Source organism: Lissotriton helveticus, chromosome 4_1 (genome assembly GCF_964261635.1).
Source record: "Lissotriton helveticus chromosome 4_1, aLisHel1.1, whole genome shotgun sequence".
Classification (NCBI taxonomy): domain Eukaryota; kingdom Metazoa; phylum Chordata; class Amphibia; order Caudata; family Salamandridae; genus Lissotriton; species Lissotriton helveticus.
In genome coordinates, this window is record NC_136063.1 from 1884770068 (window position 1) to 1884786306 (window position 16239).

Sequence of the window (16239 nt, forward strand, 5' to 3'; positions counted from 1 at the left end):
GGTCCTAGGATGCTTGATTCCGGTCCAGGGAAGACATGGTTTGGCAGTTCGGGCTGGACTGTTCCCATGAGGCACAGGGTCAAGGCTGAATGGCACATAGCCATGTCTGAACTGGGGTGGTGTGGTGAGCAAAAAAACGATGGATTTAGGCCCAGATCTCTGTACTGGGGTGAATGTATGACATTGTTCTACATTCTGTCCATCAACTGTTGTTTTTGCATTTGTCACCCCGAGTGGGACGGGGATGCTCAGACGTGAGTCTCGTGCTCTCCACGCCACTGGAGTCAAGGTATCCTGGCTGAAGAACGCTGATAGCCAGAAACCGGTCCTAGGATGCTTGATTCCGGTCCAGGGAAGACATGGTTTGGCAGTTCGGGCTGGACTGTTCCCATGAGGCACAGGGTCAAGGCTGAATGGCACATGGCCATGTCTGAACTGGGGTGGTGTGGTGAGCAAAAAAACGATGGATTTAGGCCCAGATCTCTGTACTGGGGTGAATGTATGACATTGTTCTACATTCTGTCCATCAACTGTTGTTTTTGCATTTGTCACCACGAGTGGGACGGGTATGCTCAGACGTGAGTCCCGTGCTCTCCACACCACTGAAGTCAACTTATCCTGGCTGAAGACGGCTGATAGCCAGAAACCGGTCCTAGGATGCTTGAGTCCGGTCCAGGGAAGACATTGCTTGGCAGTTCGGGCTGGACAATTCCCATGAGGCACAGGGTCACGGCTGAATTGCACATGGCCATGTCTGAACTGGGGTGGTGTGGAGAGCAAAAAAACGATGGTTTTAGGCCCAGATCTCTGTACTGGGTTGAATGTATGACATTGTTCTACATTCTGTCCTTCAACTGTTGTTTTTGCATTTGTTACCCCGAGTGGGACGGGTATGCTCAGACGTGAGTCCCGTGCTCTCCACGCCACTGGAGTCAAGCTATCCTGGCTGAAGACGGCTGATAGCCATAAACCGGTCCTAGAATGCTTGATTCTGGTCCAGGGAAGACATGGCTTGGCAGTTCGGGCTGGACTGTTCCCATGAGGCACAGGGCCAAGGCTGAACTGCACATGGCCATGTCTGAACTGGGGTGGTGTGGTGAGCAAAAAAACTGTGGATTTAGGCCCAGATCTCTGTACTGTGGCGAAGGTATGACATTGTTCTACATTCTGTCCATCAACTGTTGTTTTTGCATTTGTCACCCCGAGTGATACGGGTATGCTCAGACATGAGTCCCGTGCTCTCCACGCCACTGGAGTCAAGCTATCGTGGCTGAAGACGGCTGATAGCCAGAAACCGGTCCTAGGATGCTTGATTCCGGTCCAGGGAAGACATTGCTTGGCAGTTCGGGCTGGACTGTTCCCATGAGGCACAGGGTCAAGGCTGAATAGCACATGGCCATGTCTGACCTGGGGTGGTGTGGAGAGCAAAAAAACGATGGATTTAGGCCTAGATCTCTGTACTGGGGTGAATGTATGACATTGTTCTACATTCTGTCCATCAACTGTTGTTTTTGCATTTGTCACCCCGAGTGGGCGGGTACGCTCAGACGTGAGTCCCGTGCTCTCCACGCCACTGGAGTCAAGCTATCCTGGCTGAAGACGGCTGAAAGCCAGAAACCGGTCCTAGAATGCTTGATTCCGGTCCAGGGAAGACATGACTTGACACTTTGAGCTGGACTGTTCCCATGAGGCACAGGGTCAAGGCTGAATTGCACATGGCGATGTCTGAACTGGAGTGGTGTGGTGAACAAAGAAACTATGGATTTAGGCCCAGATCTCTGTACTGGGGTGAATGTATGACATTGTTCTACATTCTGTCCATCAACTGTTGTTTTTGCATTTGTCACCCCGAGTGGGACGGGTATGCTCAGACGTGAGTCCGGTGCTCTCCACGCCACTGGAGTCAAGCTATCCTGGTTGAAGACCGCTGATAGCCAGAAACCGGTCCTAGGATGCTTGATTCCGGTCCAGGGAAGACATGGTTTGGCAGTTCGGGCTGGACTGTTCCCATGAGGCACAGGGTCAAGGCTGAATTGCACATGGCCATGTCTGAACTGGGGTGGTGTGGTGAGCAAAAAAACGATGGATTTAGGCCCAGATCTCTGTACTGGGGTGAATGTATGACATTGTTCTACATTCTGTCCATCAACTGTTGTTTTTGCATTTGTCACCACGAGTGGGACGGGTATGCTCAGACGTGAGTCCCGTGCTCTCCACACCACTGGAGTCAACTTATCCTGGCTGAAGACGGCTGATAGCCAGAAACCGGTCCTAGGATGCTTGAGTCCGGTCCAGGGAAGACATTGCTTGGCAGTTCGGGCTGGACTATTCCCATGAGGCACAGGGTCACGGCTGAATTGCACATGGCCATGTCTGAACTGGGGTGGTGTGGAGAGCAACAAAACGATGGTTTTAGGCCCAGATCTCTGTACTGGGTTGAATGTATGACATTGTTCTACATTCTGTCCATCAACTGTTGTTTTTGCATTTGTTACCTCGAGTGGGACGGGTATGCTCAGACATGAGTCCCGTGCTCTCCACGCCACTGGAGTCAAGCTATCCTGGCTGAAGACGGCTGATAGCCATAAACCGGTCCTAGAATGCTTGATTCTGGTCCAGGGAAGACATGGCTTGGCAGTTCGGGCTGGACTGTTCCCATGAGGCACAGGGCCAAGGCTGAATTGCACATGGCCATGTCTGAACTGTGGTGGTGTGGTGAGCAAAAAAACTGTGGATTTAGGCCCAGATCTCTGTACTGTGGCGGAGGTATGACATTGTTCTACATTCTGTCCATCAACTGTTGTTTTTGCATTTGTCACCCCGAGTGATACGGGTATGCTCAGACATGAGTCCCGTGCTCTCCACGCCACTGGAGTCAAGCTATCGTGGCTGAAGACGGCTGATAGCCAGAAACCGGTCCTAGGATGCTTGATTCCGGTCCAGGGAAGACATTGCTTGGCAGTTCGGGCTGGACTGTTCCCATGAGGCACAGGGTCAAGGCTGAATAGCACATGGCCATGTCTGACCTGGGGTGGTGTGGAGAGCAAACAAACGATGGATATAGGCCTAGATCTCTGTACTGGGGTGAATGTATGACATTGTTCTACATTCTGTCCATCAACTGTTGTTTTTGCATTTGTCACCCCGAGTGGGACGGGTACGCTCAGACGTGAGTCCCGTGCTCTCCACGCCACTGGAGTCAAGCTATCCTGGCTGAAGATGGCTGAAAGCCAGAAACCGGTCCTAGGATGCTTGATTCCGGTCCAGGGAAGACATGACTTGGCACTTTGAGCTGGACTGTTTCCATGAGGCACAGGGTCAAGGCTGAATTGCACATGGCCATGTCTGAACTGGAGTGGTGTGGTGAACAAAGAAACTATGGATTTAGACCCAGATCTCTGTACTGGGGTGAATGTATGACATTGTTCTACATTCTGTCCATCAACTGTTGTTTTTGCATTTGTCACCCCGAGTGGGACGGGTATGCTCAGACGTGAGTCCGGTGCTCTCCACGCCACTGGAGTCAAGCTATCCTGGTTGAAGACCGCTGATAGCCAGAAACCGGTCCTAGGATGCTTGATTCCGGTCCAGGGAAGACATGGTTTGGCAGTTCGGGCTGGACTGTTCCCATGAGGCACAGGGTCAAGGCTGAATTGCACATGGCCATGTCTGAACTGGGGTGGTGTGGTGAGCAAAAAAACGATGGATTTAGGCCCAGATCTCTGTACTGGGGTGAATGTATGACATTGTTCTACATTCTGTCCATCAACTGTTGTTTTTACATTTGTCACCACGAGTGGGACGGGTATGCTCAGACGTGAGTCCCGTGCTCTCCACACCACTGGAGTCAACTTATCCTGGCTGAAGACGGCTGATAGCCAGAAACCGGTCTTAGGATGCTTGAGTCCGGTCCAGGGAAGACATTGCTTGGCAGTTCGGGCTGGACTATTCCCATGAGGCACAGGGTCACGGCTGAATTGCACATGGCCATGTCTGAACTGGGGTGGTGTGGAGAGCAAAAAAACGATGGTTTTAGGCCCAGATCTCTGTACTGGGTTGAATGTATGACATTGTTCTACATTCTGTCCATCAACTGTTGTTTTTGCATTTGTTACCTCGAGTGGGACGGGTATTCTCAGACGTGAGTCCCGTGCTCTCCACGCCACTGGAGTCAAGCTATCCTGGCTGAAGACGGCTGATAGCCATAAACCGGTCCTAGAATGCTTGATTCTGGTCCAGGGAAGACATGGCTTGGCAGTTCGGGCTGGACTGTTCCCATGAGGCACAGGGCCAAGGCTGAATTGCACATGGCCATGTCTGAACTGGGGTGGTGTGGTGAGCAAAAAAACTGTGGATTTAGGCCCAGATCTCTGTACTGTGGCGAAGGTATGACATTGTTCTACATTCTGTCCATCAACTGTTGTTTTTGCATTTGTCACCCCGAGTGATACGGGTATGCTCAGACATGAGTCCCGTGCTCTCCACGCCACTGGAGTCAAGCTGTCGTGGCTGAAGACGGCTGTTAGCCAGAAACCGGTCCTAGGATGCTTGATTCCGGTCCAGGGAAGACATTGCTTGGCAGTTCGGGCTGGACTGTTCCCATGAGGCACAGGGTCAAGGCTGAATAGCACATGGCCATGTCTGACCTGGGGTGGTGTGGAGAGCAAAAAAACAATGGATTTAGGCCTAGATCTCTGTACTGGGGTGAATGTATGACATTGTTCTACATTCTGTCCATCAACTGTTGTTTTTGCATTTGTCACCCCGAGTGGGACGGGTACGCTCAGACGTGAGTCCCGTGCTCTCCACGCCACTGGAGTCAAGCTATCCTGGCTGAAGACGGCTGAAAGCCAGAAACCGGTCTTAGGATGCTTGATTCCGGTCCAGGGAAGACATGACTTAGCACTTTGAGCTGGACTGTTCCCATGAGGCACAGGGTCAATGCTGAATTGCACATGGCCATGTCTGAACTGGAGTGGTGTGGTGAACAAAGAAACTATGGATTTAGGCCCAGATCTCTGTACTGGGGTGAATGTATGACATTATTCTACATTCTGTCCATCAACTGTTGTTTTTGCATTTGTCACCCCGAGTGGGACGGGTATGCTCAGACGTGAGTCCGGTGCTCTCCACGCCACTGGAGTCAAGCTATCCTGGTTGAAGACGGCTGATAGCCAGAAACCGGTCCTAGGATGCTTGATTCCGGTCCAGGGAAGACATGGCTTGGCAGTTCGGGCTGGACTGTTCCCATGAGGCACAGGGTCAAGGCTGAATTGCACATGGCCATGTCTGAACTGGGGTGGTGTGGTGAGCAAAAAAACGATGGATTTAGGCCCAGATCTCTGTACTGGGGTGAATGTATGACATTGTTCTACATTCTGTCCATCAACTGTTGTTTTTGCATTTGTCACCCCGAGTGGGACGGGTATGCTCAGACGTGAGTCCTGTGCTCTCCACGCCACTGGAGTCAAGCTATCCTGGTTGAAGACGGCTGATAGCCAGAAACTGGTCCTAGGATGCTTGATTCCGGTCCAGGGAAGACATGGCTTGGCAGTTCGAGCTGGACTGTTCCCATGAGGCAAAGGGTCATGGCTGAATTGCACATGGCCATGTCTGAACTGGGGTGGTGTGGTGAGCAAAAAAACAATGGATTTAGGCCCAGATCTCTGTACTGGGGTGAATGTATGACATTGTTCTACATTCTGTACATCACTGTTGTTTTTGCATTTGTCACCCCAAGTGGGACGGGTATGCTTAGACGTGAGTCCCGTGCTCTCCACGCCACTGGAGTCAAGCTATCCTGGCTGAAGACGGCTGATAGCCTGAAACCAGTCCTAGGATGTTTGATTCCGGTCCAGGGAAGACATGGCTTGGCAGTTCGGGCTCGACTGTTCCCATGAGGCACAGGGTCAAGGCTGAATTGCGTATCAAGAAGGAGAGAGAGGACCAGATAGCTAGTCCGGATCCCCACAAGTAATTATATGTATCAAAGAGAACTAGCTACGTTTGACTTATATGGAACTTTGAAGAGTCATGTTCAGTGGCACCGATTGGGTGTCTTCATGAAGCCCTCAGCCACCAACCAAGTTGGTGGCATGCTTCATCATCGGGCCCACCCAGTGACACCTAATGTGTCCCGGGTGTGCTTCGACGCCTGATTACAGCGGAGCAGGTATCTTACTGAGAGTGCAGTGTGGTGAGAAAGGTGAAGTGAGATTAAAACGGCTTGGCAGGAGTCCCAGTCCCAGATGGTTAAATTAAATTTTAATAATTGGGCTCCTGTCAGCGGTTAAAAACAGGCAGAGTGGATGTGATGGTGGCGGATTACGACCTCCTACATCCAATGTGGGTCCACATGTTTCAGCCAGTGCCTTCTTTTAAATCTGGCTTTCTTCAGGACCGTTTATATGTGATGGTGCAAGTTAAAATTTATAAAGTTATGTGAGTGTGATGGCCTATGTGTCGCACTCACTAAGATGCTATAGGTGTTAGAGTTGGGGATTCCCTCCTCAAGCATACGCTGACGATTGGCCTGCGGTGCTTCCAGGAGTGGATCGGCAAAGGAAATGACCAGCAGTCTTGGTCAGGACCTACGGGATACCTGTGTGCCGTCTTCGTACTCCGGAGTACGAAGACGCCACTATAGCATCTTAGTGAGTGTGACACATAGTCTATCACACTCACTGAACTTTATCAATTTTAACTTGCACCTCCATATATACTTGATATGCCTGGTGGGCGGAGTCAGAGTGCCACGCGCGCGTTCTATGAGGACAGGATGAAGCATCAAACCTACCTGCTGCCAGGGCGGTACACTGTGCCTGCGCATTTGCTACCAATGTACTTTACAGAACTAGTCGTGGTATTCTCTAAAAGCATAAATGCAGCAGCACATTAAAAATCAAGCCACAGGCACCCTGGGAGTAGTCCAACGGGGCCTGTTATTATCAGAAACATATTTAATATTCATGAACGGTGACCTGAATCAAGAAACAGACGGTCCTGTCCTCGAGCCCTTTTGGGGCGCCTGCATACCTCAAGGACAGTGGCTTTGGAAGAGTTCACAATAAAATCCTTCCACAAAAACATGCATGGACCACAAACACAAAGCAGCTTCAGGTCGAGAAATGAGCATAGCACGGTTTTGCAGCCTCGTTGTCACTGTCAAGAGCTTTAGCTGCCGAAGGCCCCTAGAGCAATAATTCTGTACTTCAGTACTTCTATGTGCCCTACAGTGGGGTCCATCTTTACTCCTGATTAATTGACTTCCTTCTCTATTACACTTCTCTTCTTCTGTTCCGACAGCTGTCTTCACTGTGCTCGTGCTTATCCTGCCTCTTGAGCATTTAGGTTTTGACTCTCGGTTTAACCCGGTGAGTGTACCCTTCCGCTGCTGATGGGAGTGGCCTATTTTTCAATTTTTCAAACATCGACAGTGTTGCTAGTATTTTTCATGTAAGTGCGTGCCCTGCTCCTTTCTCTCCTACGACCCCCCACCCCCAACCTGCCCCGCCAGATTGAGTGCACATCAGTGCTCTTTCCCTCTCCCCCTTTTGTCTCAGTCTTCCCACCCTTCTGACACCGAATACTGAGGTAGCGTGGTATCGTGGTCTCTCTCTCTCTCTCTCTCTTCCTTGTCTCTCTCCTCTCTCCCATTTGTCAAGCTCATTCCCTAACCCTCTCTCGCCGCCTGTCACTCTCCTTCATTCGCATTTGTCCCGCTCCCTCTATGATACACACTCACCTTCTGTCACTCTCCTTCTCTCGCTTTTGTCCCGCTCCCTCTATGACACACACTCACCGTCTGTCACTCTCATGTCACTCATCACTATTGGCCCTGTCAATGCTGGATGCCTCTAGAATTGCTCCAGCATTGGCAAAGCCAACAGTGCCACGCAGCTCTATTGTTAGTGATTTTTTTTTACTTCCAAGATGGCCTCCATATTGTGAGATGCAATGTGGCATGACACAATAAAGCATAATGCGACACAAGGGCCGTGTTAGGTATGCATTTTATGCTTCCGAAAGGCCCACTATATTGTGTAACGTAATGCGGTGTGACGAAACCTGGTCCTTATGTTGGAAGTATGAAAAATACACTTCCAACTATCAACTATTTTACTAATAACCTCTTTGTGAGATAAACACAGGTCTCTCAATATTCGTGTAAGGTGTCTGTAACGCTGTATTCCCCTGACAGCACCCGTTGCAGCCGTCCACACCACCATGCATGGTTACCAGGGTATTTAACACCCCCAGGTGTCCCCCCAAGACCCCGGGAGGTGCTTCTGTGGGACATGTGGCTTTGATAGGTGCAGTATTGTAGCAGGCGTGCAGCCCACCACCAGGGATTACACCAGCCCTTAATGCCCTGCTTTCATGTTACTGCCCTTGCCCCCAGGTTACTTATTTCTGTTGGACATTATTGAATAATGCATGTTGTGCTGAGCACGAAGACGAACATTTAAACAGATGTGCTAAAGAAGGCATTTACATGATTAGGAACAGGAGGAAAATAACCACAGCACTAAGATAATTATAGAGCTAGCTATGTCTAATGAACCGTGTAACCGCCCTGTGCTTGAACCAGCCTAGGGGGTAAATCAAACAGAAGTTTATGTTTTCAGAAGGCTCGGAAGTCACAAAGAACGTTTCACGCTTGTGCAACAGAAACCCTCTTAGCATCAGATCAAAGCTTACAGCAATACATTATTTAATTCTGATGTGGTATCAGTCTCCGACGGCATGTGCAACGTTCTTAATACTACCGGTGTTATGACAAATACTTTTTAATTTTTATGTTTTCTAATATATAGTGCTAGGGGGTTCGCTAAGCACTACTTCACAAACCGGTCTGTTTTGAAAAGTTGTCAATTACATCTTCGGCCAAGGTGCTACGCGCTCTGATTGAGTAATGCAATCCACGCTATGCTGACTCCACACACATTATGTAAAACTGCTAACAATAGGGTGCTTCAGGGATTATGTTACCCTAGTGTGAGTCACAGCAGGACTCTGCTGCAACCCCCAGTTCACCAGTCACTAGTGGTGCCTACTGGATTCAGTCGATGAACTCCGGGCGGTTGCCAGACGTTGTTTAAAGCGCAGATGATTCTATTTGCCTCTTGGGACTGGTTATTAGTATCCAGTGGTGTCGATCGGTTTCATTTGCTATTTCTTTTTCATTGGTAGAACTTGTTTTTTGTTACTCTTGAGCCCACATAGACCAGTGCCTTGGAACGCACTCCTCTCATTTGAATCCCCTAGAAACCATTTACAACTGGCCAGCTGGTAATTGCTCGAGGCTTTCGGTGGTGTTTTTTGTGTTAATAACTCCCCATGGCTTTGCTGTTTGGTGGTTAAAATGGGAGCAGCACCCCCAAAGTTCAGCACGTTAGGCCATTAAATCCAGTATTCGAGACAGGATTCTACTTATCACAGTGACTAGTTATCACTAAAGCAAACAAAATACGAACGCGCTTTCAAAAGACAAATCACAACATTAAGCGCGGTTTTCTTTAAATGCTTGCTATTGTATGAATATCAAGAGCCCTCGTATTACTTCCCCCTCCCATCCCTTGCATGACTAGGCCTGGCTCCATCATCGGACTGTATCTACGTCAGCTGCGACAGTAGTGCCTAGTGAGAGAACACCCCGCTCACAGCGCTGCTTGCTCCCCCCGCTCTCAGGGCCATGCAGCGCTTTTCCGTCCTCTAGGCCAAGGGGGACCTTTGCGCTTTAAAGCAACATTCAGCTTCCATAGAAGCCGATGCACGCTATAAACATAAAAGAGGGCATGTTGTTGTAAATAAAGAGCTGTGGCATTCTGAGTAGATGAACAGTGGACTGCGGGGAGCTGTCCAGCGCACTACTTTAACCACGCGCAGCCAGTTGGGTGCACCTCCCTCAGCTTGGCTGAGTCAGTGCGCCGCCCTCGGGGTCCACACTGCCCCCGCGGGGTGAATGAGGCAACGGGGAAACCCTGTGTGGCATTAACTCATGCAGTGAGAGGTTGGAAGACACTAGTACAGTGAACAGACTGCGCTAGAGGCCTGTTTTCTCAGCACTGATTCTTCTCGTAAATCAAATTTCCACCCTGACAGAATATTACATAATAGGGCATTCTAAGTATATATTGTATATTTATGTGCTTCCATATGTATTTATTTTTTAAAGTGGTAAAATTAGAATAGAATTATTTTGATTTATTTTCATAAAACTTACAAATCACTTTTATTGTTACAAGTGTGGAAACTAGACTCAAAGCTGCCACCAGCAGAAACGTTTGCTTTCCATTAACTTCAATGAACATGTTTAAACGGCACATACCTTGTCTCGCGCGTTTTTCTTTCGACAGCACCTGACGCATCCAGGCAGAGACAGGTTCCTCCACCCCATTCTCGAGAGGGAACAGCCTCAATGCGGGCTGCGGTGTTTGCAGGAACCTTTTTGACGGAGACTGTTCCTCCTGACGACGACACGGCTGAAAGAGGTCTAAGAAGGAAGCCAGTCCCTTTTATTCCTCCCAGACGTCTAATAATAGGCCGAACAAACTCTAATAATAGGTTGCACAATCAACCGAACCCCATTGTTTGGGAAATAATGAGGAGACAGTGAAGGAATCACACTTGGGCAGTAGAAAGGTGTTGCCACTTCACTGCTATTCTCCCAGGTGTGCAGTGAGATTTAAAGCTGGCTGTGCAAACATCCCCGAGCATTGTTTAGGAGCAGTGATGGTGCAACACCTTTCCGAGCAGGGTGCTGCCGTCAGCGTCGCCTCACTAAAGGCACAGGGGCTGTGATCATCCTGACACCTGCTTAGGCGTGAGTGCCCCAAAGCGGCAGTGCGCAGTCCATGGGTAGGTTTTGAACCTCATTTTCAAAAATGCGCGTCTGATCGTGGCTGGCTGGGCAGTGTAATATACGCTAGTGTTTGTAAGTCAGAACGGGAGCGGCGATGTACCCTGTCACTGAGTAGAAAAAACACGGACCTGCCTGTTCTACCAAATACGGCGAATTTTGGTTTTATCATCACATTAATTTTAAATGTGAGTGAGACGATAACAATAAAGAAATAAATCATAGCAATTTTAGCCTTGTAAGTGTTTTGGTTGGTTTTGAATCTATCTAAATCTTCTTTGTCATATGTTCAGTATGATTCTTGGACATTTGAAAATACTTAAGTTTAGGCTTTTTTGTATACATGTTTAATGACCTCTGGGTTAAAAAGTCAGTTGCTGTACTCTCCTTTCACATTCACTAGTCTCAGCAGCTTGTGAGAGGAAAATAAAAGATAGTGCTACACCAGCGGTACTTAACTTCTTGGCTTGTGTGGACCACCAATGAGTCATTACTGGAAACCAGGACCCCTGACCGCAAGCAATGTCTATGATTTGAGCCTCAGAACTCTACACAAAAATACAAAAACAAGTATATACCAAAAAGGCTCAAATATTGAAATATTTTGTGTAATTAAAAAAAAAGGTCAAAAGTCCTCAAATTTTCATTTGTGCTCCCTTATTTGTATAAACTTTATACATTGTAATTGATTCATTTTAATATTATTGCATCCTGTAAAACAGTCACGCCCCCCCCACGAGTAGGCCTCGTGGACCTGAGAGGTCCCCGGACCAAATGTGAAGAACCACTGGGCTATATTATTAAATAAGGAGATGCAGTTTATGAGAAATATTGCCTGATATTTGAGTTTAACTTCACTGTAAATGCTGGCAAAAGAAAAGCACCTCATGGGCCTCTTTTTCCTTCATTCTTCATCCGAAATATTTATAGGTTATGTAGGGGAGCTGAAGCACCCCGGCTCCCCTAATTTCAGCGCCTCATTTAACGAGTTGTAATGCCAGACTTAAAACTGTAAACAAGAGGTGAAAAGTGGACACATTTAATATTATCTCTGCGTAAAATCGCACTGCAAAATCTATGTTGCTTTTCTGGCAGGTAATAACTACGAATGCAATAATCACATGTTAGTGCAGGAGATACTAATGTATAAACGAATCACAGACGACTGCATCACATAAAGACAGTGCTTACTGTGTAAAAGAATAAGTGTCGGGGCCCAGTGTTTGTGGTTGCCAACTACCGAGGCTGCATAGCCTGTATTTCTCCTCATACGTCAGTAATAGGTACTACCTACTACTTACGTCTTTCATCCACCAGGTAATCCCCCGGAACCTATATCAAGCCCTCGTTGGTTCTTTCTAGTTCCTGCTTACTCCCTTTGCAATTGTTATTTCCATTTTCTCTCCATTTTTCTTTCCCAATCCTTCTTAGATGCTTTTTTTTTTCTTGATCTGTGGGTAAACGTGTGAAGATTAAAAATAAGTCCCAGTCCCCGCAAAAACCAGTGTAGCTGCCCCACACCTGCAACCACCGGCTCAAATTAAGCACTGCTGCCGAAGAGTCGAAGCAGGTGAGATGGGAATATTTGAAGTTTGTTTTTGGTCTATGTGAAGTGGGTAGGTTGGGGCTTCAATCTCGTTTGTTCGTCAGTTCATTGGGTATAAAAACGTGCAAACGGCATGTGTGCTCATGTTAGCACTAGTGTCTGTCATGAGAAGAGTCCAACTGCACTTGACCCTCCCCCCTCCATTATTCCAGGAAACTAGCCTTAACTTTTATTTGCTGGTAACGTCTCAGGCAAAAAGTAGAAAAATATGTCAATAAACATACAAAATGGACAAAAACTCTTTGCAAATGTATGTATCGATTTTTACTATCCATGCGTAAATAGGGTTCAAACAATTCCCTATGCCATGGGAAAATACCATTTGTGCCATGATTTTTTGCACCAGGATTTACTACTGGGTGGATCCGTCATCTGTTCTCCTGAGGCAAACTGGATCAGATCTTCATGGACAAGGATGTATGAGCACTAGGCATGCGCAGGGGCGTACCTTCCATTGGTGCAGCCGGTGCAGTGGCACCAGACACAGAGGCCTGAGGGGCCACTGAACACTGATCCTTTCTGTGTTTTATTATTCCGATAGCAGCAGGGCCCATTTCCTTACTTGCACTGGGGCCCACGACGCACCTGGGCATCTTCCCACTTCTTCCGTAACTAGAGAGGTCGGATCTGAATCTGTCAGCTCTGAACATGCGATTGTGGCCGGTGCCTGGCCCGGGCTTCAGGGCGCTGTGGTGAATCAGGACCTTGAAGCTCCTTCACACGGGCACGCTTACTCCCCGCGATGGTGTGGCTATATTTCTATTACTCTGGCCCACGGTCTTGTTAGACTGCCAAGTTTGCTTTTTTTCTGAATAACTGGATAGTTGCTATGTAATGAGACATTGCATGGAAGGATCTAATCAAAGGTAAATATATAAAAATATATCGGATAAAGAAAACATCCGAACAATCTAGGAAGAAACTAGATTACTAGATTATATTTATTTTATTTTCAAAATAATATTTTATTGGTTTATTTTATTTATTGCTTGATTAATTAAAATATTGCAATTTTTATACACCCGGCACACTTATGATTAACTAAACAAATTAAAAACAGACATTAAAACTGCGCGCTGCCAGCATTTCGCTGTAGCATTAAACGCATTTTGAAAAGAACAAATGCAATTGATAAAATCAGAATGAAAAAGGGAGCCGCATACATGAGGTCTCAATTCCTAAAGTGCATCGTTGTAGCATACCCTGTTATCGAAAATGTAAAAGTAACTGGTTTCTTCCCAGTCCTGCCGAATAGTTTTGGGAATTTCCCTAGTAGGAAGTCTCATTATAGTGGCAAAGAATGCCAGTTACCCGTGCCGAGAATACAATACAGGAAGACTCCCCAGAGTGAAGGGCAATTGTGGGTTAATGGCCCACCTGTTGCTTCAGCTCGAGGTTATTCCTAGGAAGAAACAATAGAACTGCAAGTGTTTCTAACTCTCCGGGGCCCATCAAGGAACACCTGACTGGGACTTAAGTAAGCTGTTTACAGAATCAGACAGCCACGTCTGGCTCGCGAGGGAGCGGTGTCTGCTTGGGAAAGCGCAATGAGTGCAATTCTGTCGCCTTAGGTAAGCAGATCAAGGGACAATTCAAGAATTTCAACATCAGGTCAAGGTCAGCCTGAATAGGTAATTCTTCCCTTAAATAGAACAAACACGTTGATGCTATCTAAACTGTAGTTTCTTTCAGCACTGTGGCAACAGAATTCTATGATTTATTTTGCTTCTCCGGCAATGCCTTTGTCAGAGCACTGACAGCGCGTGATTTCTTCCTACGGTCCATGTGCTGTTGAGGAACAGGTTTTGTGATGGAATTATTAAGGCGCAGGGTGGGCGGGGTCACCATCCTTCAGTAATCCGCGTCCGCGCATGTTGTTCTCACGGAGTGCTCTCCTGCCTTCCAGCAGAAAAATAGATCAGAGCGTTGGAAACTGAGCGACAGAAATGGGGAACAGTTCTAAGAGTGATTATAAACCGCTCCGAAGAGTGGAAAATACGATCTCTAATTAGTTATGCATACGTTCTTTGACATTAGCATACTTGGCAAAGAGGAGCTGGCTTACACACTTTGCGTATTACACAAGTGTGGCTATTTGTGGTGAAATGAAATATTAGTAGTTATTTATAGAAAATAACTTCTGTCCTAGGCACAAGTGGGGGTCAGACCCAGCCTATGGGATTTCCCAAGACAGGTTTACCAGCAAGTGCGGTCCTTCTTCTGCCTTCCACAGTTCCAGAGGTGTTGTGAAGAGGGTACTGAGGGTGCCACGTTTATACCCAGGTGTGAGTGACACCTACCTGTTACAGGAGTTGCCCCTTAGAAGTTTGTGCATGGTGTTTTCACAGGGCAAGAAATAGTTTTTTGGAACAACCATAGTGGCTGAGGGCTTTAACTCCAGATGTCCCTGGGCCCATCATGTTATGGGATTTGAGCAACTGGGCCAAGTACCCTTTCAACACCTGGTTCCTCCCCTTTAATTTTCTTTGATTTTTGACTTTGTGATCACTCAGTTTTTGGACTTTTTACTTTGATTGAGTCTTACTAATTGTGCCACACCCTCGGTGTTAGAACTGGGGGTCTCTAGTTGGCAATGGCTTGCGCCTTTGACTTAATAAGGACCCTTGCTTCTAGTCAGAGAAAGGGGATTGCACTTCTGGATAACCCCATCTCACCCTTTTGGTAGCTTTGCATGAGCAGACAGGCTTATCTCAGAGGCAGGTGACCTTTGTCCCTGCTTGCAGGGCCGGTCGCTCCACACACTGCGCGGCTCCCCCCGTGAGTGCCAGGACCCCTGACCCCTCCACTGCTGCCTCGCTACAGCCGTGTGCCTGGAGTGCTGTTGCCAGTTTCTTTAGCCTGCGCCTTAGCCTGTGCCCCTGTATTTTGGATTTTGTATCTTGTTGTGCCTTAGTCTGTGCCCCTGTATTTTGCCAGTCTGCTGTTCATTGTCTTTGCTGTGCCCCTGTATTTTCGCCGTCCCCGTGTACCTTTCCCGCCGCTTCTCCCCCTCCCCGCTCTCCGCCGCTGCTCCCCTGCGGCCAGCCCACTTTTCTCTTTTGTATCCCGCCCATTGGACACCCCGCTCTCGCCTCCCAGCAGCTCCTCCCTCCCACTTCGCCATTTATGGAGGTCGCCGCAAGAGAGCGCAGCGGACGTGCGCAGCGGGTGCACCAATTGTGCGCCGAAGGCGCGCCAAAGGGAAGGCAGTCTGCGCCCGTCCGCGCCTGGACCGCGCCCAGCGCCAGAATCCCTGGTCCCCGAAGATGCCAGCGCACCCGACGATCTTACGACACCGCCACCCTCCACGCACTCAACGCTGGCCGGGATCCCACCTGTTACCGAGCCACCCCAAAACGCACCCACGGACCCTTCACCTGCCAAATCTGCAAATTCACCTGCCTCCCAACCTGCACCTCACGCACCAAACCAAGCTCCGACAACAACTACGTCAAGTGCATCCTGCTCAACACCCGCTCCGTCCACAGACACGCCGTGGAACTCTGGAACCTCCTCGACACAACAGCACCAGACGTCGCCTTCCTCATGGAAACATGGAGGAACGCCTCCTCAGCCCCCGACATTGCCATAGCCATCCCGGAAGGCTACAAGATCACCCGGATGGACCGCGGCAACCAAACCGGAGGAGGCATCGCCATCGTCCACAAAAACACCATCCGCATCACGACCAACTCTGACGACACCCTGACCGCCGCCGAGCACCTTCATTTCCAGATTCACACCGACCCCAAGACCACCCTCAGAGGCACCC

At 48.4% G+C, this 16239-nt stretch overlaps 1 protein-coding gene across 1 annotated transcript in view; it reads right to left on the minus strand.

Moving 5' to 3' along the window:
• The window catches only part of LOC144829412 (sodium- and chloride-dependent neutral and basic amino acid transporter B(0+)-like), a 361697-nt gene extending 351105 nt beyond the window's left edge, over nucleotides 1-10592 (minus strand). Inside the window, exon 1 of the mRNA XM_078688535.1 lies at nucleotides 10331-10592. Within this exon, the coding sequence (XP_078544661.1) occupies nucleotides 10331-10399 (69 nt within the window). The 5' untranslated portion in view covers nucleotides 10400-10592. The remainder of the gene's footprint in view (nucleotides 1-10330) is intronic.
• Nucleotides 10593-16239: the final 5647 nt, after the last annotated feature.